Consider the following 23,679-nt stretch of genomic DNA (forward strand, 5'->3'; position numbering starts at 1 on the left):
ATATAGATGTTCTTCATCCTTTTTGATAGATATATCTCTAGATGCCTTATGATTTTTATTGCTATTGTGAATTATATCATTTTTTCTTTAATGTTTTCTAATTGGTTATTACTAGTGTATGTAAATAGTATTTATTGTTTGTTGATCTCGTATCTAAAATCTCTGAGCTCTTTTAATAAAAAAATACATATATTAATAGAATCTCACATTTTAGTAGAGACATTCTATCAACTGCAAATAGAATAGCTTTCTAATTATTTGCTTCTTAATTTTTCTTCTATTATTGCATTAGTGAGGACTTTTAGTATCTTGATAAATCACAGCAATATTATAACGCTTCTTATTTTGTTGTGCAGCATGAGAATTAAATACTGCCTCTTTTTCTTGACTCTAATCTTCCTTCCTGTAATCTGTTAGGCATACATTAAGATTTCTTATTCTGTCCTCTCTGTTGGTAATTCCCATTCTACCTTTTTGGTGTTTTGACATTCCTTAATACTATACTATATTTAAGTGTTAAAATACTGGAGTTTTTGTTGGTGTTAGTACTTTTATTTAAGACGCAGGTCAGTGTCTTCATTGGTTCTCTCTCCAATCCCATCACCCCTGTCTTTCCTTGCCTCCCCATTGCCTTAAACCTGTTACCTTTCCCATAAACCCTCCTTGTTCCACCACCAACAGGACTGGATTGGAGAGTTTTCTTTTGACTAACTCTTCAATTCATTGACATCTTTAAACTATGTAACAGTTTAAGGGGCATCTATATCTTACCACCTATTTTTATCAAATTCAAAGATAGTTAGAAAGCAGTGACACTGAGGAATGAATTAAATGTAGTCCCTGGTTTTGAGGAAGCTGGGTGAAGGCTTGTCACTGAGTACAATATCACATGAGATGAGTGATTTAAATACAAGAGGAAGAATAACTTAATGAAGACAGTACAGTCTGTGAGCATCTCACATCCTCAGAGTGTGAGTGACAGCAGTGATGGCAGAAGAGAGTGCCGTGCTGTCTAAGGGCCCATCATCCTAAAAGTTAGGGAGGCATGCCTGAGACTGTAGGTCATATTGTTTATGGCTCTTTTAGAATTGGGCTTTTAATAGAGCAATAGATTTTGGTTGAAGTAGGTATTTGGAAGTCTCCAAAACATCTCAGCATACTTAAGGTCACTGAACTTAAAAAGTCAAACTGATAACTCAGTACCACCTTAAGGAAATGATTTGATGTATTTTATTAATCAGTTAGGACTAAGGAGAGGCTCTTTGGGGTAGTGGTTAAGAGCACAGACCCTGGCCAAATTAGATTTGAATTCCAGCTCCACTTACCAGCTCTGTGACCTCAGACACATTTTTAAACCTTTTACACATTTATTTTCTCATCTGTAAAATGGGCCTAAGAAAAGCATTTCCTAGGGCTGTTATAAAGAATACAGTAGTTGATATGTGTAATACACAACAGAGTGTAACACATAGGAACTGCTATATGTAACTGCTAACTATCTAAAAAATCATAGATCCACAAGGATATTTGCTCTTTTAGAGAGCAAATTATTGCCTTGCCATTTTATTGAAGCAATAAAAAATGCTATCCTGGCATTTTATTTTTGCGCATCACAGAGGTTCACAATTATGAGACGTGGTGCTCACAGCTGTAGGTCATGGAATGCTCCTTATTCCTTTGGGAGTACTTCAGGATTAAGAAGGAGTTAAAGACAGAAATCTTACAATGTTTCTTTAAATATCTTTCAGCTGCATAAGATTAGCACATTTTTCTTGGCAAAGATCACCTTTTTGGTTTTTTTTTCTGGAGTATTTTTCGTCAGCAGCCTTTCTTGTTTTTCCTTCCAAACACTTCCTGTGCTTCTATCTTTCTGTCATCTGCCCTTATTCTATTCCCCATGCCTCAGCACTTCCCTCCCACCTCTTCCCAGCCTCAAACTTAAAAAAAAAAAAAAAAAAAGGAAAAAAAAAAGCCCAAAAAACAAGTTTGTTCATTGATTGTTTAGCATGCTTCCTTCCTACTTTGCATGCCACTAGGCGTCTGGGACAATCAGGGTGGAAGTGTGCTGACAGCATAGGAAAGGCGCTGTGGATGGCGGCGGCACTTTCATGATGGAGTGGAGATCCCTGGCTGGTGGGCAACAAAATGCAGTGCCTGAGTCTGGTGCTAGGAAGGCCAGCTATGGGGCCATCTGCTCCTAGTCTGGAGTCACTGCTCAGTTATTTTCAAAGAGTTTTGCTCAGGATTTGCCTTATAATTGGGTCACAGTAACTGGAGGCACCTATTACATCCATCTGCTACATGTGATTTATTTAGGTGAAGACAGGGGATCTGAGATATCAATGGTCCTACAAAGTCTGGAGCTCATGGGGACCTGAAGCCCCTATCTAGGTTCTAGTGCTTTCATTCAAAAATGTAAAAAATGCTCAAAATCCCCATGAAATCAATTATGTGGAGTTTACAACTGGAAGTGTATTGGGTCAGTGTTAGAGGTGATAGAAATCAGCAGGTGCTGAGAGCCTTCTCTGTGCCACTAATAACCAACATTTATTAAGTGTTTACTCATGCCAGGGACGTGCTGAATATGGCATAGGCATAATGTATCTCACAGCCCTGTGGAGGTAGCTGTTATCCCCGTTTTACAGATGGGGAAGCTGAGGCTCTGCTAGGCATGTAGAGCCAGAATATAAACATCTGTGGATCATTTAGACCTTTTTCACTATGATAGAGTGCCTTCCACACATGCTGTGTGAACCCAACAGGGCAAAGCCTAGCAGTAAACCACTGTGGGGAGCCAAAATGCTGTGTTTTACATTCTCCTGTTAAAAGTAGGTGTTAAAGAGTGCAGAATGACATTATGGCAGTGTGACCTAAACATGAATGAGGATGATTTCATTTTCATTTGTTTGAAATATGCAGAGTTCATGTCTTCTGAGCCTCGGGGCTTTTATTAATAAGAGGGAGGGATAAGATGACCTTTCATCCATATACCCCACCCTAGAATTTATAGTGTTTACACCCCTGGTAGAAGATGTGATTATTATGTTATAGATTAACACTGTTCTATTAGGTGTTCAGTATTGTAATGATGATTAGTGTGTATGTGGGCTCTTCATCTGTTTCACACAGGAATCTGTGTGGTAAGAAACTGCCAGAAGAGAGAGAGTTGCGATAAATGCTATCGTTCCCCAATCTGCAAAGCCAGGCTGCTTCTCCTTTCCTGGGACCCTGGCCGTTCTCTTCATGCTGCTAGGACAAATGAAACAAGTCAAAACAGCTTTGAGGAGTACAGCACATCCCCTGCTTAATTTAAACACCAATGAAGTCCAATTTTCAGAGCCATATTACTTCCTGGCAATAATTTGCTTTGGGTACAACTTACAGCTATGTTGAAAATTTTATTTTGCCTTCAGAAAACTGGTTTACCTTTAGATTCCCCCCCACCCCACATTTCCCTGTGGAAAATTGGTTCTCTTAATTTAGGTATCTTGTAATTTCACTCATTAAAAAATGTGTGCCATGCGATATCATTAGATTTTTTTCTAAACTGAAGGGACACAGTGGGCTGACATATGTGCTGCAGTATAATTGTGCTGTGTTTTTGGAGCTCCAGTCAGTAATTACATCCATAAACTTATTGTCTATGGTAAAATATGTTAACTGGTCTTTGACATAAAATTCATTAATTTGAATCAATATGTAATGTTTCAAAATGCTCTAACAAAAGATCGTTGACCGATGGATGTAATATAGTTTAAGACCCACACATTTCTCTGTGAACAGCAGTCAAGGTAAACGTTTTCTAAATAGTTTGTCAATGCCGTGATTTCCAAAACACACATATTATCAAGGCTACAAGAAATTTGAACTATGACATGAGCCCAATAATTGAATTTACTCATCTATAAAACAGAGTATCTTAGATATTTTTGATCTCTGTAAAACTGAACTAGCTTTCAGGCAGGGTCTTGGAGTTTCAGACTTCAGATCCCCGCGCCTAATTACCGATATGGATGCTGAGGTCCAGGAAGGCTGAGTGACTTGGCCCTGTATATACCACCAGTTTGTGGCCAGGGGGAGAATTGCATCAGTTTCTCTTCCCACTATCCCTCAGAGAACTTCCTTCTCCATGGAATCTGAGTGGATTCTGTACAGAATGGCTTTTCTACTTTCCTAATGTTGAATAACTTTAAAAGGTAAATTGAAGTATAACAGGGTTGGGAAATAAATTTGAATTCAGAGTAAGAATGGCATTAGGAATCCAATCCCAGGGTTTTCTTTTGACTTGAGACTGCAGACCTACAAAAATTACAGTAATGTGAAACCTTGACAAAAGAAAAATCCCAGTGATTAGATATGTGGGCTTCACAGATAATATCTAGTTCACCCCTTCAGCATTTCTGGGAAGTGAGAGCCAGAGGAAAAAAACTACTGTGCAGCTTCCCTGCTCAAAGTGTTTGCCTCTCCTCCCATCAGACACATAGGCACGTCCACAGTGTTTGTTTCTAAAATAGCACATTTTTGAAGGTGAAAAACACTTGCTCTTTAAGAAACTGGGACTGGGCAGAGAAGGAACAAGGGAAGGAGTCACTGTGGTTGTAGCTGCCTTTGGCCCAGTGGATGTGCAGGTGCCTTCTGGCTTCGGTCTGACCTCCAGATCGCTTTGCACCTTTCCCCATATCTCCCTCCTCCTTGTTTCTCTCTTTCTCCTCCCACCCGTACCTCTTTCCCTTTTTCTTTTCCTCTCCCCATTTCTCATGCTTTCTTTTCTTCCCTCTGTACCCTTCCTTCTTCCTTTTTCTTTCTCCCACCTCCTCAGCTGCCACACGTCAGCCCTCTGGTGTCTGGTTGGGTTCAGCCCCATGGGGAGTCCTGGCAGGAGACAGGAGACTAGAAGGAGGTAGAATAAGAGAATGTGATCAAAATCATTGCTCCCTGGCTCCCTGCTGGTGACTTTAGCATTGGATGGCTGAATGCTTTACTGAAAAAGGAAGGACACCTGTCAGGTGACCTCTTCTCTTTTAGATTCTGGAAGCAGCTTCCTCCCTTTTCCTCTTCAGGCCTAGGGGTGGAAAAAGAGCCCCACTCCTTTGTAAGTAATCCCTTCATCAAATTCTTCTCAAGCCACCCAATGTGAGAGTTCGATCTGTGTTTTGCAGGAATCCTGACTGAAACACTGAGTACGGTTGAGCTGATGATGGGTAACTGTGCATCCCACACAACATACACTCTTGCTCCACTGATTGGTTTAATAAGTATTTATTGAACACCTACTAAGTGCCAGGTAGAGAACAGATGAGACAAAGTTCCTGGCTTTGTGGAGCTTACAGAAAGACAAACACATACGTATACAGTATTACGTCAGGTGATAATAAATGTTATGGTGTAAAGGAAGATGGAGAAAAGGAGCGATGGGTGCATCCCTCTTTTAGAGGAGGGGACATTTGAGCATTCCTGAATGAAGCATGGGCATTCTTTGCCAAATACTTAAGGGAATGTTTTCCAGTGAAGGGAATCCCAGAGATCCTGAGTTAAGAATGTGCTGGGAGGGCTCTGGGAACAGCACAAAGACCAGTGTGGCTACAGTGAAGTAAGAGCTGGGAGCCGGTGAGCCGTAGGAGTCCAGACAGGCCGCCAGGCTGGACCCAGAGAGTAGAGGGAAGGGCAGGGGAGGTTTGGGAGGAAAGTGACATGGGTTGTCTTATGAGGGCATCTTTGCATATTACGGCATCTGCCCTTGGTGGAATACAGAGAGCAAAAGTAACAGAAGAGAGAGATGAGGCTATTGCTGGAGTCTCCATGACTCAGATGGCGTTGTGGGTTGAATTGTGTCCCCCCGAAAATACATGGAATTCCTAACGCCCAATACTGCTGATGGGATGAAGACACAAGGAGAAGACAGCCATCTAGAGGCCAAAATGAGGCTTGGAACAGTTTCTTCCCTCAGCCAACAGAAGAACCAACCCTGCCAACATCTTCATGTTAGACTTCTGGCCTCCAGAGCTGTAAGACAGTTTCTGTTGTTGAAGCTACCCAGTTTATGGTACTGTGTTACAGCAGCCCTAGCAAACTGACACAGATGGCTTAGATGAGGTTGAGGACAGTAGAAGTAAGAAAGGGCTGAATTAGTAATATATTATGAAGTTAAAACCAGTAGGATTTGCTGAGGCATTAGACATAGGAGCAGTGCTAGTTGTTTGGCTCATGAGAGAGAACAGGAGAGAGAAACTGAGATCAAGGGTGAGACAGTAATGTTGACCCCTGAGTCATTAGAGCCACTGGGTAGATGGTAGTTCTCTTTGCTGGAGATGACAAACACTGAGGAAGGTGGATTTGATGGGCAAAGGTCAAGAATTGGCAAAGGACGTGTAAACTTTGCAATCCCTGTTTGACATCTCAGATAGTTGGAGATGTCAAGGAGATGTGACAGAGTCATACATGCCAGCTGTGGTGACCATCACACTCTACCATTGCTACCTCTGAAACTATAAAGCTTGGACCACTCATTGCCACTGAGGGCCATGCTTTAGAACTGGTTTTTCAGAGGTAGGGTGGGCACCACTGGTTGCACACAGGATTACACTAGTCAATACACAAATAGTTTTAATTTAGCATTTAATATTTTTAAATATGTATAAGGAAAAATGCATATTACAAAGACACATTTTCAAGATATCATTACATAGGCCATCATTAAAATGGAAGTATTTAAGTTTTTTTTACAAGTCATCTATTTAAATAAAACTGTTAAGAAAATAGCACATGAACTATATGTAATAGTACTTGTAGTGCTGCATGGATATGGGAAAAATTAATCAATGATTGAAAGTTTGGGACACAACTTAAAGCATTTATAATGATGAGTTTTCTAGCCCTGTCTCATCACAGTCTAAAAACCACTTTCTTAGGGCTGTTTTTAACTACAAGTCACATCATCAATTCAGTAAGTAAAGACGAGCATTTGTTTGAAAAATCTGGGGCTGGGCGCGGTGGCTCAAGCCTCTAATCCCAGCACTTTGGGAGGCCGAGAGGGGCGGATCACGAGGTCAGGAGATCGAGACCCTCCTGGCTAACATGGGGAAACCCCGTCTCTACTAAAAAATACAAAAAACTAGCCGGGCGAGGTGGCCGGCACCTGTAGCCCCAGCTACTCGGGAGGCTGAGGCAGGAGAATGGCTTAAACCCGGGAGGCGGAGCTTGCAGTGAGCTGAGATCCGGCCACTGCACTCCAGCCTGGGCGGCAGAGCAAGACTCCGTCTCAAAAAAAAAAAAAAAAAAAAAAAAAATCTGGAAATAGGCCGGCGCAGTGCCTCACACTTGTAATCCCAGCCCTTTGGGAGGCCGAGGCGGGTGGATCACTTGAGGTCAGGAGTTCAAGACCGGCCTGGCCAATGTGGTGAAACCCCATCTTTACTAAAAATAAGAAAATTAACCGGGCGTGGTGGCGCATGCCTGTAATCCCAGCTGTTTGGGAGACCGAGGCAGGAGAATCGCATGAACCCTGGGGGTGGAGGTTGCAGTGAGCCTAGATGGCACCAGTGCACTCCCGCCTAGGTGACAGAGTGAAACTCCATCTCAAAAAAAAAAAAAAAAAAAAAAAAAGAAATCAGGAAATAGAGTACATTGCTGGTAATTGCTGCCAAAAGTATTGGCAAGTATTGTTTCCTGATGTAAAATATGAACGTTACGGTGAAAAAAAAGTAGCTGCTGTCTTCGGGTCTGCATTTCAGTGATGGTGGTATCCCATTTTGGTGACTCACTTCTCAAGCTAATTGGAAAAGTCTGGGTTTAGCTGGACTTTTCTGGAGATGAAGGAAAATGATCTCTTCTCCTTACAAGGCTATTAATAATAGAAGTTTCATAAATTGTGATTAGTTTTATGGGTTTTTAGAAGCCTATGATGTCATAATTGAAAATGTGCTCTACTTCTAAACGGCACATTTCTTTGATGTTCATTTGGGTTTCTGATCCCTATTTTGATATGCTTGATAATGGTTAAATCTCCCTGTCTTACAGATTCTATCAATTGATTTGTTTTCATGGAATATTTTTGACTTTGCATAATCCTATATGGCTTTACTTATGTTCAGGGACCCCTTTAATAGTGCCTATTTGTAATAGCTTTGTTACATTTAAGTATAGTGTTTAGTAAGAGCTTTGGTTGGGGGTGAGATATGAACTATCTCAGAGGTGAGTAGATAAATTTATTCTTCTCTGAAAATGCATGTGATTCTTTTCAGAATTAAAACTCTTTTTTTTTGTTTGTTTTTGTTTTTTCTTTTGAGCCAGGGTCTCACCCCATCATCCAGGCTGGAGTGCAGTTCGTGATCACGGCTCACTGCAGCCTTGAATTCTTGGGCCCAAGTGATTCTCCTATCTCAGCCTCTCGAGTAGCCAGGACTATAGGCGTGGGTTACCATGACAGGCTATATATATATTTTTAAAGTAGGTCTTCTCATGTTGCCCAGGCTGGTCTCAAACTCCTAAGTTAAAGAGATCCCCCCACTTCAGCCTTCCAAAGTGCTAGGGTTACAGGCGTGAGCCACTATGCCCAGCTAATCTGAATGAATCTTTTGAATGGACTTTTAAGAAGCAGGCTGGTGGGCCTTCAAATACTTGTATGCTCCAATATATGATTTTCTGGTTTTCTAGGCTAGAAATGCCTAATGACAGATTTTTTTTTTAGTGGAACTAGTGCTAAAATTATAGATATACTTAGTTTTAAATTTTCCTTATGCCTCTCATTTTGATGTGAATAACTTATACCTGATTTAAAGAATTAGGCTTTTATAAATTGTCTGATGTTAGCAACTAAATTCACTGGGCACCCGTTATTTCATGCCTGATACATTGTTTTCCATAGAGCATTCTTGTAAATATGTTTACATGATGCAAATTAAGCTAAAGTACTAAGCTATCAGATCTGTAATGTTAGGGGAACAATAATTTATTTAAAAAGTATGATGTGTAGTATTAAGGAATATTTATAATTTCTAAAATGACTTAATAGGAGAAGGCTTGGTGAAAGCATTTAGCATAGAGATGAAATATGTCTCATTAAGTTTCTTCATTATGCACATGTCAACTCTTCTTTTATTAGTCTCTAAGAGTTTATTTACATAACTGAGGGTTGCTTCTTTTATTAATGATAGTTATCCCAGCAAAATGATTTTGGTTGGGTTCACCTAAGCGATAGAATGTGTTTCCCTTTCCACAAAACTAATGGTGAAGAATCCACCCCTTCCTCAGCCAGCTCCCCTTACAGTGAAGAGCCCTATTGGCATAGGCAAATAAGCCATTCAGTTTAGAACCCTGTGGGGCTTGCCCAGGTCTAATTTGTTATTTTGCTGATGTTGATGGCATTAACCAGGAGGTAAGTGATAGCAGGAGACTGATATCTCAGTCTGGAATGACAGTACCAGGGTCTGAAGGCTGTCATTTAGAAAGAGAAACGGATTCTTAGAATTTGGGAAAATGAAGTCGCAGATTTTGCCTTTAGTGTTGCGTGACATAATTTAATGTTCTCCTGAACACGGAAAGCTATGTGAACAAATCTGTTATATAGGATCATCAGTTCCCTGTGATATCACTTATGAGAGCCCTGTTTGCTTTTTCAAAAATGTATAAAGTATTACATAATTGAACTGATACAGCTGTACTTAAATGACTAAGCTCAAAGGTTTAGAATTTGTACCTTTCTTGGATGTGTCATAGGATCTGGTAGGTAGCAAGACTGGGAATAGGGAAAGAAAAATATTTTCAGGTAGGATCTCCCTAAAGTGAAGAAGCAGGCATGTTCAGCTTCTAAGGAATTAAATTCTTCTCAAAGGTTACCATCATGGATCTAACTATATGCACCTTTCCACAAAGTCTCAGTGTCACCAAACTAACTAACTCACTCTGTCTCTCTCTATATATATATGCATACACATAACCATCACAAACTTTTTTTTTTTTTTTTTTTTTTAGCAATAGAATACCAAGTGACTAGTTCATTGAAAATTAAGGTTAGTTTAAGGTATGAGTCACATGGAGAAAAACTTGTGGTGAGCTGTTTACAGTTCCTTTATTTTCACTCTATATGTAATGTATTAAATGACTTTAATCCTCCAGGCTCTTCCTTGTTTCTATGAAGATGTATTACTGGAATCTCTGCGTAAATACATTGATTATTTCATATCCCTATTTGTTTCATATCCCTATTGCGAGCAGACTATTGTTACAAATTTATTGTACTTGAAAATAAATTAGATAAAACGGACACCAGGTTTCAAAAACCTAACCCTTGAAGGATGTGCTTGCTCTCTTTAAACCAGTCTCCCACCTACCGGGAGTTTAAGATTCAGATCCTGGGTTTAATATCAACATCTGCCCCCTGCCGAGTTCATAGCACAATTAGCTAATTAAAAAATAAAATAACATTTTCACCTTGGAGTCAGAAGAAGAGCAATAAACCACAGGACCAGGATTTAGTTAATTTGCACATTGACTGTAATTGTGTATTTAATGCTGAGGTTAATTTTTTCCCGACGAGTGGGAGCCTGGCACTGTGCTTTGGAACTCTTAAATCAGTTGTAATCATTCCATAGGGACGGTTAATAAGGGTGGTTATTCAGATAGATTAATGAGGATAATTATTTATTTACATTTGATAACTTTTAGGGGGAAAAAAAGCTTTAAAACCACCTTCTGATAAACCATTAAGTTGAAAGGAGCACTTTCACATCAAACTAAATGAATAATCCACAATGCTTTTTTTTCAAACACTGTATTTCTCATGTGAAAACTCTTGATTCTATGGACATGGGAAGACATGCTCGGGTTTTTGCTTGGTTTTGTTTTGTCCAATAGTCAGTAAGTCAGTGGATAGATTCTCTGTTCTTAAAGCTTTGGTACATTTTCTAGGTCAGCAGAGTTTCAAGACTGTTTCCTTGCATTTTTTTCCCAGAGAGGGTAGAGAAAGAATGCATGTTGGCAGGGCGGTTACTAGGAAAAACATAATCCTGACTGGCAATCTGCTACTTAGAACATTTCCTTTTTGAAAGGTAAGCATTATACTGTGAATGCCGAAGCAGTGATTGTTGGCAACTCAAGTGGGTGTGATTGATACAAGTCTTGAAAGTAATAGAGCTGTTACTCCTAGAAGAAGAAGGAAAAGAATACTTAAGTATTGTAATATAGAAATTGCATTTTGATCTAAGGAGGTCTTTTCACCCTCCTCTGTTAAGAGAGCTGAGCAAATGCTAGCCCTCATATGAGGGGCATTTCACTGCTGGTGTTGGCTGTCACTTGCATGGGGCCTTTAAACCCAGGGATTTTGTGAGACCATCTCCTGGTTGCTTTCATCTCCCTTTCCCTGGAGTTAATGCTCACAGTGGGTAGTACTTGCTTCTTAAGTTCTTGTTCACTGTTGTCCAGCTCTGAGAGATGGAGAAGTAAAACTCTATACCATTAATGAGGCCCCATTCCAGACTTCCCTTTTAAATATAGTACCTTGGGTTTTATGTGTGTTTGGCATGGAATGAATAATAGGAAGCTGTTACACCTTTCCATGTGACCCATATGTCCAATATGTATATGAGGGCCTTAACAGGATTGGTCTTAGGAGAGACTACTCTTTTACATATGTTTAAATTACAAACTTAATGCTAAATCTCTGTTTCAGCCAATAAAATATCATATGCATTTAGGGGCAGAGTTTATGGTGGCTGTCAGACACCATGAATTCTGCCAGGATGACGGAGCGAGGAACTTCTCAGGCAGGACACTTGTCATGGTTTGGAGGAAGATTGTGATTTCCACATCATTTTGTTCATATCTAAATGGGTGGCAATTCTAACCCTAAGAAGGCTCTGCAGTGCTTTCTGTTATTTCAGGAAGATGGACTTCATATTCAGAGAAATCATGTTTCAGTTTCCCTTAGTATTTTTGAAATAGAGACAATTTTCAAATAATAGACAAATGAAGATCTGATGGGAAATATCTTAATACTGCGTTGTGTTTGTGACTTTATTACACACATGCACATACAAGTTTGTTTATAACAAAATAACTTGCACATCACATGTGCTTTTGTGGGGTAGAATGTGTCTTGTGTTTTTGTTGTTGATGTTTAGCTAAAACAAAATACAGTGCCGTTAAACACTGTCCCTCTCCCTTTTCTGACCATTTCTCCATCATCCCACACCCCACCTTCTCCCTTCCCACCTCTCGTTCACTCCCCATCTTCCATTCACTGTCAGGAAGGGCAGCCTCCGAAGAGCCATTTCAACTCAGCCCGACATCGCCAGAGACTAGTGGACCCAGCTGCTTCAAAAGTGAGTGTGTCCCGTTGCCCTGGGCAGCGGGTGTGCATGGCGGCATGGTCCCGCTGCGGTAAACAGGGTGTGGGGTTTTATTTATGCTGGTATATTCCAGGGTTTCAGAATATGGATATTGAGAGGAGTCAAAGTCTTCTCTGTTAAATCAAGACTATGCACATCAGTGGTATTCTGGTAAGTGTTTAACAACCAGTCCTGAAAACAAAGTAAATCCCTGATGGTAGCATTTGCTGGTTTCCCTGGTGTAGATACTCCCACCCTGGCCAGTTTCCAGTACCGGTGTGACATCACTGAACTCAGAGCTGGAAAGAGAGGCCCAGTGGAACACTATAATGTAGTTTTTTCACCGTATAAATACAATTGACGTAAACCCTCGTAAAATGTAGCAAACTACATAGGAAGTGTATCAGTTTTAATTATCTATTACCCTTGTTTTCAATATAAGATATTTACTTTAAGTTTAGACATTTTTAATTCACAATAATGGCAATTTTTAACAAGTGGCTTGGAAAGCTTCTGAAAATTTACCAAGCTGGGATGGGTTGTCTTCAGGGCAGCAGTTATATATTTTATGTACATGTTGAGAATAGTCTTAAGCCAATTGGTCATGCCCAATTCTTTTTAATAGATAGCAGTAGCCACAGAAAAGTGACAGAAGTTTTGCGTGAGGATTTGCTCATCCCACGCAGCTCAACTAAGTCTCAGGCCAGTTCTGCGTAACAGACTTTTATTAAACAGTTATTAGCAAATAGGTATGAAGCATTCATGAAGCCTGTCCTGTAAACTCAATGAAGTTCCAGCTTTCTGGCTTTTTTAAGTGCTCCAGTCTAATTTTTCTGGACAGTTCCACTCCAGGTCGACGTGTCAACTTTCCAGAGGCAGGATTCTCTCACCTTTTTAGTGGGCACCAGGGAGTGGGCATCCTCTGACCCAGCTGCTGGACATAAGGCCATTTAGCAACTGAACATCAGATGTCCTGAGGGTACAAGCTGTAGACATCCCTAGATTCTCATGCTCTGTTCATACAAGGGTGGAAAATTTTGCCAATTCACTTATCTTAAATACCACTAGTTTCATTGATGAAAACCTGTTATTAAACATCTGCCACGTGAGCAGCAAGCCACTGATTTTGATTTCACCAATGAAAATCCATTTGAGTATGCCAATTAGCAAAATCTGTGGTGTTGACTAAGACACAGATGCCTCTGATATAATGCTAGTTTACCACCCTGGTGAAGTCAATTCTGATTAGGACCACTGACTGTGTATAGGATATAATTGTTTTTTTTTTGTTTTGTTTTGTTTTGTTTTGTTTGAGTCAGAGTCTCACTCTGTCACCCAGGCAGGAGTGCAGTGGCGTGATTTCGGCTCACTGCAACCTTCACCTCCTGGGTTCAAGTGATTCTCCTGCCTCAGTCTCCCAAGTAGCTGGAACTACAGGTGCCTGCCACCATGCCCGGCTAATTTTTGTATTTTTAATAGAGATGGGGTTTCACCATATTGGCCAGGCTGGTCTAGAATTCCTGACCTCAGGTGATCCACCTGCCTTGGCCTCCCAAAGTACTGAGATGACAGGTGTGAGCCACCACACCCGGCCAGGATGTAATTTTAATCCATAAATATATTACATTGCCTATGCTGAAGTGTTTGAAACTAGACTGCAGATGTCATAACTCTTTGTCACATTTATTAAGTGTCTAGGGCTTCCCTTCCCGCCAAGCCCCAGACAACTCGCTGTAGCTTAGTAGCGTCGAGATGAAGTCATGGGAGTTCTGTTGGTACATGAAGGAAAAAACAGACTATCTTTGAATAAGTCATATGGTTTCATCATGTAACATGTGAATTTTGCTAATGTAGAGCACAACTCAGAGTACAGCGGGGCCTTCTTGAACCCTGCCTAAGATTTTTCGCTAATGAGGCACTAAAATACTGGGTGCATTAAGTACATCTACTGTTATACACAGCGTGCACCTCTTGATTGGTGGTATTTTAAGGACTCAGCTCAGCATGTGCTTTTGTTCCCCCTCTTTCTTTTGTCCTGTATTCATTTCTTTCTGTCTTGGCATTTGCAGAAATACTGTGCCTCACCGTGCAGTGTGTTCTATAGTACACTGTAAATTCGCTAACTTTCTTCTACTGGTGGTGAGAGTCTTTTTGTTGTTCCGTTTTGTTTTGAGCAAGAATCATGGCTTCTTTTTCTAGGCACACTTGAAGAGAAACTCATTAAACTGCCATAGAGAAGATGTCTGTTGCCTTAATGTGCTTTGTGAATTGGTTCAGCCACATTACCAAATAGGTTTAAAAGGTTACATTCTTTCCTCCTCAAAACACTGCAGTGCTAGAAATTTGAGGAAGGCCTAAAAATGTTTTCTAACATTAGGAAGCCATAGGAGAAGCCACGGTTTGCTGTGTGGATGCATTACTTGGACAGTAAATGGCAAATGGAAATGTGCATGTGTATAGCCAGTGACCTTTCTTTATAAGCACACTTTGCTTAGATTCTGCACTATGTCATTTTCAACTCAATAACCTGAGTCGTAGTAAAGAATTCTTACAAATTACCGATTCCTATATTCTGGGGGTCAGTAACAAATTACGGTAAACCAGCTGCCAAATCTTTTGAGAACATTGATTTTATTGTGCGTCTACGTCGAAGTGTGTTCAGATAGAAATGTTTAGTTTTACAGTGGCAATATGATATGGTGCAAATAATATACTGGACTGGATTGTATGTTAGGCTTTGTCATTAACCAGCTCTGTGGACTTGGGTGATCATTTAACACTAAGCCCCATTGCTCTAGATTTTCTCATCTGTGAGGAGAGTATAAGAAATATTCCGTTAATCAAATATGGAATTGTTGCATTTTTCCACTAAGGCTACTTATAACTAGATATATTACCATTTAGTCTGAGGTTTTTGCCTGGTATTTCTCAATCCTAAAATCTCTCTACAAATGTCATTCCTTATTCCTTGCATAGTATTATTATTAGGCAGTCTTCTCTCAGTATCTTCAGAAGAAGTTAATTTTTAAAAGAGAAATTACTTTAAAGCTATAGGGAAAATATGGAGCAGAAATAAGGGACTCATTTTTCTACTCAAGGAGTTGGCTTTTTTTTAGCCTGATTTTTTTCTTTGTCTTAGAAAGCCTTTTGTACTTTGAATATAGAAAAACAAGCTTTTAAATCTGTTTTATTTGAATAAGAGTAAAGGGTTAGGGGAAAACAAAGATAAGTATTGTGCCTGTGATTGGCTAAGCTTGTCTGCTGGGAATTTCTAAAGTGCCTTTCACTTTGAGAATATGCTCACCTGTCTGTCCCTCAGTATGAGTGCTGTAATACAGCAAATGAACAAAGAATGAAGCAAAACGGGCAATAGAAATAGTAGTTCAAAGACCATGGAGCAGTTATTTGTGGAGCTGGTAAAGGCCTCTGTTAAATAAAAATCTATTTGATGTGGGAGCATCAGGGACGTGATCTGGTGGACAGACGAGAACACGAGAGTGTACAGAGGATTAGTTTTCAAATCTCCTGGCATTTCAGCACAAAAGAATGATGAAGATTTATTCTACATGAGCTGTCATTTTACACTGGAAGCTTTGCTGATCCAGAATAAACAGGTTCATAAAGATAGTATGAGATTTTGAGTATGTGAGAGCAAATAGTGGTAGGCATAGCATCTGATCAATTTCAAAACCCGAAAGTGTTGTAACAGTCTACCCTTCTTTAAAAAATGAGCCAAACTACCCAAATTCACAGATAATCCAACTACCAAAAACCTGCATATAATTCTAAAATACATTATTTCTGTCTGCTGCAGGACTTGAAAATCTTTTATCCTAATTCTCAGCAATTTCTTTACTTTTCTCTAATCATAACAAGGTTTCTAAAACCTGGGCTTTCCTGCTGGGAAAATCCGCCCAGAGCTATCTCAGAGCAGATGGTCTTCTTTTCTCACTACTGTAAACCTTTTAGGATTGATCCTTTTTTTCATTTTTACCTATCTGAAGAATAAGTGTCTTTGAGACCTTAGAAACCCACTGTTCACAGGGAACAAGAAGCTGTCTTGGCCGGAGTTCATAGTTGCATAGATGATATAATATAAAGGTAATGGAAAATCAAGGAATTGTGTTTCTGTCTGTAGCATCAAAAAAAAATAGGCTGATTTTTAAGCACTAAGGGAATAGGCTTTAAAATATCTACATTTTTGAGCCTTATTATGCATTGAGTTTCTGGATGGTAATTAACACCTTCCTAGTCTTAGGAATTTCAAGTGTTAAAGAATAATTTCTTCTTTTTCAGAGGGTGCAATACTTGTTACTATATTTAAGGACATAGAAAGATGAGGAAGGGATTGGAAGACTGGTTGCCATAATTATTCTGGGAGTATTTTAGTCACATAAAATGTTGTACTTTGTAAACTTTTTATAAAGGCCTTTCGGGATGATAAATTTCTAATAGCAAATTCTGAGGCAACTTATAGTTTTTTTGTGTTTTTACATCAGTCATTTATAAATTATCTTTGGTCCCAACTAAAATGAGCATGAATCTCATTTCTGAGACTTATTAACCATGACTTTGAGTCAATTACTTAATCACCCTGAGAAAATCACAGCTTCCTCATCTGAAAAATAGGGAACAAAATAATCTCAATCTCATCAGGTTATTTTGAGGATTAAATGAGATAATGCATAAACAATTTTTACCATATGGTCAGGCACTTAATGTGTACCAAATTACAACAATCTTTTAAGTTATGATTACTGTTACCATAGTTATTTGGTAATCATTTTTTCCCCTCATTTGTAAATAAGCGGTTAGGACCACATGATTGTTGAGGTAAAATGTCTGCATTATTAAAAGTCTTTACAGTTCTATGTATTTTTATTTTTTTATTAAAAAGTAATTGTAGAGACAGGGTCTCACTTTGTCACTCAGGCTGGAGTGCGGTAGCAGAGTCATAGCTCAGTGTGGTCTCTAAGTCTTGGGTTCAGGTGATCCTCATGCCTCAGACTCCCAAGTAGCTAGGACTACAGGTACACGCCGTCACACCCAGCTCACATTTTTATTTTCATTTTGGTAAAAATAGGGTCTTGCTATGTTGCCCAGGCTGGTCTCAAACTCTGGGACTCAAGCAATCCTCCTGCCTTGGCCACCCAAAGTGCTGGTATGATCACAGGTGTGAACCACTGTGCCTAGCCCCAGTTCTACTATACTTTTTTAAAAAATGCTTATCGTACTCTCAGCAGTGTGTTAGCCATGGAGGAATATAAATTGCAGTATTTAATTCTTACCCCCTCGAGTGTCATTTAACTGGCAAAAACAAATAAATGAAGCAGAGACAGTAATGAATTGCCTGGTAAACACTATCAGTGCAATGTTGATTTTGAGTGGAAGGAGATCTGAGTGGCAGCCAGAGAAGGTGTCCTTGAAGTGGTGGTTTTCCATGTGGGCCTGGAAGGTGGGATGGGACTTTTTAAACAGCATAAACTTAGGCATGTCCATTATGGGAATGCATGCAGTAGTCATCGGTCGGGCCAGGAGATAGGGGATGTGACACAGGCCGAGATGAGGTGGAAGGTATGCTCCTGTTATGGCCCTCTGTGGTGGGAGACACTGCAGCTCTGAGGTCATGTGCCTTATTTTCAAATTCTGTATACCAGCTGTGAAGCAAAGGGAAAATCTTCTATCTTATCAGTACAATGGGGGAAGTCACACCATATACCTCATTAGGCATGTTATAATTAGATGATCTGATGAAGCCATTCCATAGAGTGATCAGGCTGTTTTGGCCTAAGTAGCAGCCAGTACTGAGTTAAATGAGACATAGTCTGCCCTATGACCCAGCAGCCTCAATCCTAAAGAGGGCATGTTTGTGTGAGGACATGTACCCAGGTGTCTTTTGGAACATTGTTGTGACAGAAAGTCAGAGGTTTTGTGGGCGTTGACAGTTGAGGGTGGTTGGGTAAATGGAGGAATGTCACAGAGTACCATTTAGCCATTGGAAGCAATAGCCCGAAGGAACACGCAGCAATGCGGATAGAGCCTAAAACATATTACTGTGTGGAACCAAGCTTAAAACATCAATTCTTCAGTATCATACTTTTAATGTCAGTCAATTAAAAGTACACACCATGCAATGTACATTTTATAGGAACATGTGCAAATAGCTGAATATCCATCAGATATAGAGAAACATTGCTTGGAGGCAGGAGGGAAGGGCCTAGGACTGGAAAGTAGCCATGCAGGTAAGTAAACGGATGAGTGATTGAGGAGTAGGAGTCAGCCTACTCTCTCCTGTACACTTGGATCTCCACAAGGAGAAACTGGTAGGCAAAGAAATATGACATAAGGGAGGCTTAAATGCTTGAGAAGTGGATGCAGCCACCTGTAAGGTAAGTACTACTATGGGGAGCAATGGAGTAGCTAATTCCGACATAGTACTCACTTGGGCCCAGCATACTCCCAGCTGCTTTACACACGTGTTAACCACTTTCATCTGCACAGCAACCTGAGGATTTTGGGTACTGTTAACACCATGTTGCAGAGGAGGAAACTGAAGCATGGTGAAGTTCAGTAACTTGCACAGGGTCACACAGCTGGTAAAAGTGAAGCCGGGATTCAAGCCCGATTAGTCTGACTTTAAGCCCCTGTTATTAACCACTAAGCCTTGCTGACTCCTGATGGATGTAACTAAAGTGGAGATGAGAGGTAAAAATGCCTTCCACAGGTGGTACCACTGGCATGGGCCTGACATTTGCAACTGCTTCCTCTCTGTGGAGGCTGACCATTTTCTTTCAGTGTGTGCACATGTATATAAAACTTCTTATTGAAATATAATATAAAGTCATTAGTGTACAGTTTGATGAATTTCCACAAACTGAACAAGATCAAGCAACACAGAACAAGATAAGATGGACAGCCCTGAAAAACTAAGGAAAACAAAAATGTCTGTCATTTGTACCAGGTACTAAATTATGATGCTGGAAAACAACGTCATGAAAAACATAAGCCTTTAAAAGTAAAAACAATAGAAATGTAAAACTTACTGAAATTGCTAGCGGTATCAGGCGTTGCTAAGGCATAGAAAAAGCCCCTCTACCTTTTCAATGATTTCTTTTTTTTTTTTTTTTACTACAGTTAGTTGCTTCTGTTATGACTGGCCAGGAGGCATGGATGACTCATGAAGGAAAGCAGAAAAATCTCTCAATGAATTTAAAGGCAGCCTCCTGTTATCAAACGATAAAGCAGTTTGAGCTGCAAGCGTTAGACATAAATAAATAGATAAATACCTATCATGATTGGATCATAAGGAAGACCTTGCAGTAGCCAGATAGATGAATTTTCTTATCTCCTGGTCATTGTTTAACTCTGTAGGACAACTGTCTTAGATGTTCAATGTCGATTCCTGTGGGCCACATTTGCCAGTTTGCAGGACAAAGCTATGACAATGTGTATCACACTAAAAGGATAATGTTTTCCCATATTTCAAATGGTCAGTTCTATGTCCAGAAAAAGTGTCATGTTGTGTTTTGGGGCTACTCGTAACACATCTTCTACCTACCTGGCAAATTTGTACATAACAATTCAGAACCTTTGGGCAGTGAAGTTAAATAACTCACACAAGATCCCGGAGCTAGTAAAAGGTGAAGCTAGGATTCAGACCAGTTAATCTCTGTACTTTGCCGTCATAGCCTAGTCGTTGCCACCAACACCTAGGAAGGACTGGGCCTCTTTCCTGGGGCACAGACTGTGCTAGGCAATGCAAGATTTCTCAGGGTTCAAGAGGAAGGCAACCACTATACCATCTTTTTTTCTCTTTTAGCCTGAAGTAATCATGATGTTCTTTACACCTAAATGCCAGAGAAATCTTTTGTCCTAGATACCACTCTTCTGGCCCCTGGCTCCTATGGACCTAGGTAAAGCTGCAAAGCTGATGGAAGAGTGTGCATTCTCCTTATGGTTCCTAGCCCAGTTTGCAAGGATTTTTTTTTTTTTTGTCTCCGTTGGCTTTAACAAGAACTGCAGACCCCTCACAATTCTGTTGAAAAATGGGCAAAGGAAACAAATGAACAGTTCACAGAAAATCAAATACGAATAAATGGCTCATATGCATAGGAAATGATTCTCAACTGCCCTTATAAGAAAAGTACAAATTAAAAATTGTACTGATATATATATATATAATGTTTAAAATAAATGTAAGTTTAAAATAATATATATACACATATGCACACACATATATACACACACACATATACACACACACATATATATTAATTACCTGTTGGTTTGGCAAAAATCTAAAACTGGGAGTATTTCTGGTTTCTAAAACTGGAAATCTAAAACTGAAAGTATTTTGCAGCTATACTTTCTGGGAAAATAGCTTGCTTTCTTTGTTTTGTTTTGTTTTTTGAGACAGTCTCACTCTGTCACCAAGGCTAGAGTGCAATGGTGCCATCACTCACAACTCACTGTAGCCTCGACCTCCCTAGGCTCAGGTGATCCTCCCACCTCAGCCTCCTGAGTAGCTAGGAAAACAGGCGCACATCACCACATCCAGATAATTTTTGTATTTTTTGTAGAGATGGGATTTCGCCATGATGCCCAGGCTAGTCTCAATCTCCTGGGCTGAATTGATCTACCAGCCTTGGCCTTCCAAAGTTCTGGGATTACAGGCATGAGCCACTGGTCTGGGAAATAGCTTTCTTATAATTCTGGTAGGAATGTAGGTTAGAACAACTTCTGCAGATGGCAAATTGTCAGTGTTAATCAAAATACATGTACCCTTTGACCCACCAGTTCCTCTTTGGGGAGTAAAGCCATCCGATAGACCAGTGTACATGCTGAATGAGTCCTGGAAAATATTATTTATTATAGCATCCTTTTTAATACCAAAAGATTGGAAACAACCCAAATATCTTTTAGTAGTTAAGTGGATAAACAAATTATGTTTCCTTTGTGCTATGGAATACCATACAGCTATATAAAAGACTGAGGGCTTTGCACTGATATAAAAGGATCTCCTGATCAAAGGGAAAAGTCAAAGGGCCAAATAGTAGCCTTAATATGTTTCATTTGCTGTAAAAGTAGGAGGGGAATAAGACTATGTACTCATTGGCTCATGTAGTCAGATATTACATATTTGCTCATAAATTCTGGACAAGTTCATACAAAACTTAGAACAGTGGTTCTCTCTGGGAGAGTAATGTGGGAATTGGGTGAATGGGGGACTAGGATGGAAAGGAGTTTTTTAAAAACTAAATGCTTCTCTATACTTTATAGACTGTGGTAATATATTAACCTTTCCAAAAAAAGTGGGTTTTTTTAAACATAAAGAAATCCAGAGCCCTTGACCCAGAGTTTCTTCCTTTCATTCTGTGCCAGCTGCTAAAGCTCCCTGGTCCCTTTCAGCTTCTACTGGATTCCTCCTGAATTGCCTAGCTTCCCCTTAACAATGGACCATTTGAGGACATTCACCATCCTCTAAAGTTTATTGCAACAAAAGGTGGAGAAGGAGAAGTAGAAGACGAGAAGGAGAAGTAGAAGAAGAAGAGAATAGAGCTTATCTCGTTTGTGTTCAGCCTAACATCTCTCTACTCAGACCCATACAAGTAATTCTAAGGAGAGTGGATTCCACTTATTTTCCATGATGCTATGTATAAGGTGTGATAGAAACATAGTATTAAAGCACCCAAAAATACCAAAGATAAAAAATATCTTTGAAACTCAGTTCCACTAATGCAATATATACTGACATTCCCTTTGTGGCCAAGCACTGTGCTAAGTGCTGGAGATTTAGTACTTAGACTGAAAGGTGAGTATAACCAGCTGCCTTTTGAAGAATCACTCCTTCCCATAGACCTTGAACACTGTTTTATTTCTGTTGTAAGAGTAACACATATCCAGAAAAGTGCAAGTATTAATGAACTGTCACAAATTGACTCTACTCATGTAATCAGCACCAAGGTTGAAAACAAAACAGCATCACCAGCCCCCAGAAGATCCCCTTGTACTATCTTGGTAGCAAATTTTATATTCTATTTTGAATTTTCTATTGTTTTGAAGTTTTGTTTTTGTTTTCAAAATCTTATATTTTTCATGATACTGCTTCCCAACATTATAATTTATTATCCAGCAAAATGACAGCTGTTTTGGTTTTTCTATGTTTTTAAGGAAAGGATGGGATTGAATTTTAGAACATGGGTAAAATAATACGTGTGAAGATCATACTCACTATGGCTATTAAAATTTCAATTGCTGCAATTTCTATGTTAAGTCCACTTGAATATTGTGACCAAAAACATCTGGGAGGAAAATTATATTTAGTCCATTTCTCTTTCCTAACACAGGAATGCAGTTATTTTTCTCCTGTTTTGCAGCTGGCAAAAGTTGAGTAGGCATAGGTGAATCGTTACAGTCCCACCTCTCCTATCCTTATGAGGACTTTTATTTTTAAAGACTTTAAAAAATTGGTGAATTATTATTTGTTGACTTTTCCCAGTCATCAGAGTTGTGCTTGCCAAAGACTGTGTAACAGGAAATTTGCCAAGATGGGATTAGCAATTTGTTTGGAGAAAGGGTGTAGGAAATATTTTAAATTTAAAGGTGAAAAGATCACAGACGAGGTTAAGTACAAGTTACTCAATTTGGCTTCTATTTATGAAGAACTACTGAAATTATCCCTTTACCTTTAGGGACTTCTGTATTTCATTTGCCCCCAAGTCCCCTTACCCGTCAGGCAACAAAAACAAGTCAAAACATAACCAGCAACTCTTTAAAAAAAATTAAGCATTTAACCAGGCAAGTTTTATCAAGTTTTGTCCTGCTTCTGTGGATTCTGGAAGGAGTCTGTTTCCTAGTAGTGCTTGAGAAGAGAAACCTGGCCTAGGTTTTGCTGGCCAGTGCTCAGAGGCCAGTGATAACTTTTTGTAACTGGTTTCAGTATCTTGATAACTCTGTTGCCTGTTTTAACAAATTTCAGGTTAATGTGTTTTGAGTTTTTTAAATTTTATTTTATAGATACTCCCTTTCCATTACTTCACACACCTTTATCTATTTCCTGCCTGAAAAAAGAGATTTGACTCTGATGTGCCCAAGTATGGTTTTCCTTGAATTTATTCTGCCTAGGATTTGCTGAGCCTCTAGGGTATGTGGATTAATGATTTTCATCAAATTTGGGGACGTCCTTGGACATTATCTACTTAAATATATCTTTTAAACCACTTTCTCTTCTCTCCTGGGACTCCATTTATATCTATATTAGGAAGTTTAATATTGTCCCACAGATCTTAGGCATTCTTTTTATTTTTGTTTTGTTTGTGCTTTTTTTTTCTTGGCAATTCATTTGGGATAATTTCTA

At 39.5% G+C, this 23,679-nt stretch overlaps 1 protein-coding gene across 8 annotated transcripts in view; it reads left to right on the plus strand.

Moving 5' to 3' along the window:
- The window catches only part of MAST4 (microtubule associated serine/threonine kinase family member 4), a 587,084-nt gene that overhangs the window by 261,073 nt on the left and 302,332 nt on the right, over positions 1–23,679 (plus strand). For 4 of the 8 annotated variants that reach the window (XM_030927046.1, XM_030927047.1, XM_030927051.1 and 1 more), the window contains exon 4: positions 12,243–12,317. The exons of the other annotated variants lie outside the window; for them this stretch is intronic. In XM_030927046.1, coding sequence (XP_030782906.1) covers positions 12,243–12,317 — 75 coding nt within the window. The remainder of the gene's footprint in view (positions 1–12,242; positions 12,318–23,679) is intronic. 8 annotated transcript variants of the gene reach the window in all.

Source organism: Rhinopithecus roxellana, chromosome 3 (genome assembly GCF_007565055.1).
Source record: "Rhinopithecus roxellana isolate Shanxi Qingling chromosome 3, ASM756505v1, whole genome shotgun sequence".
Classification (NCBI taxonomy): domain Eukaryota; kingdom Metazoa; phylum Chordata; class Mammalia; order Primates; family Cercopithecidae; genus Rhinopithecus; species Rhinopithecus roxellana.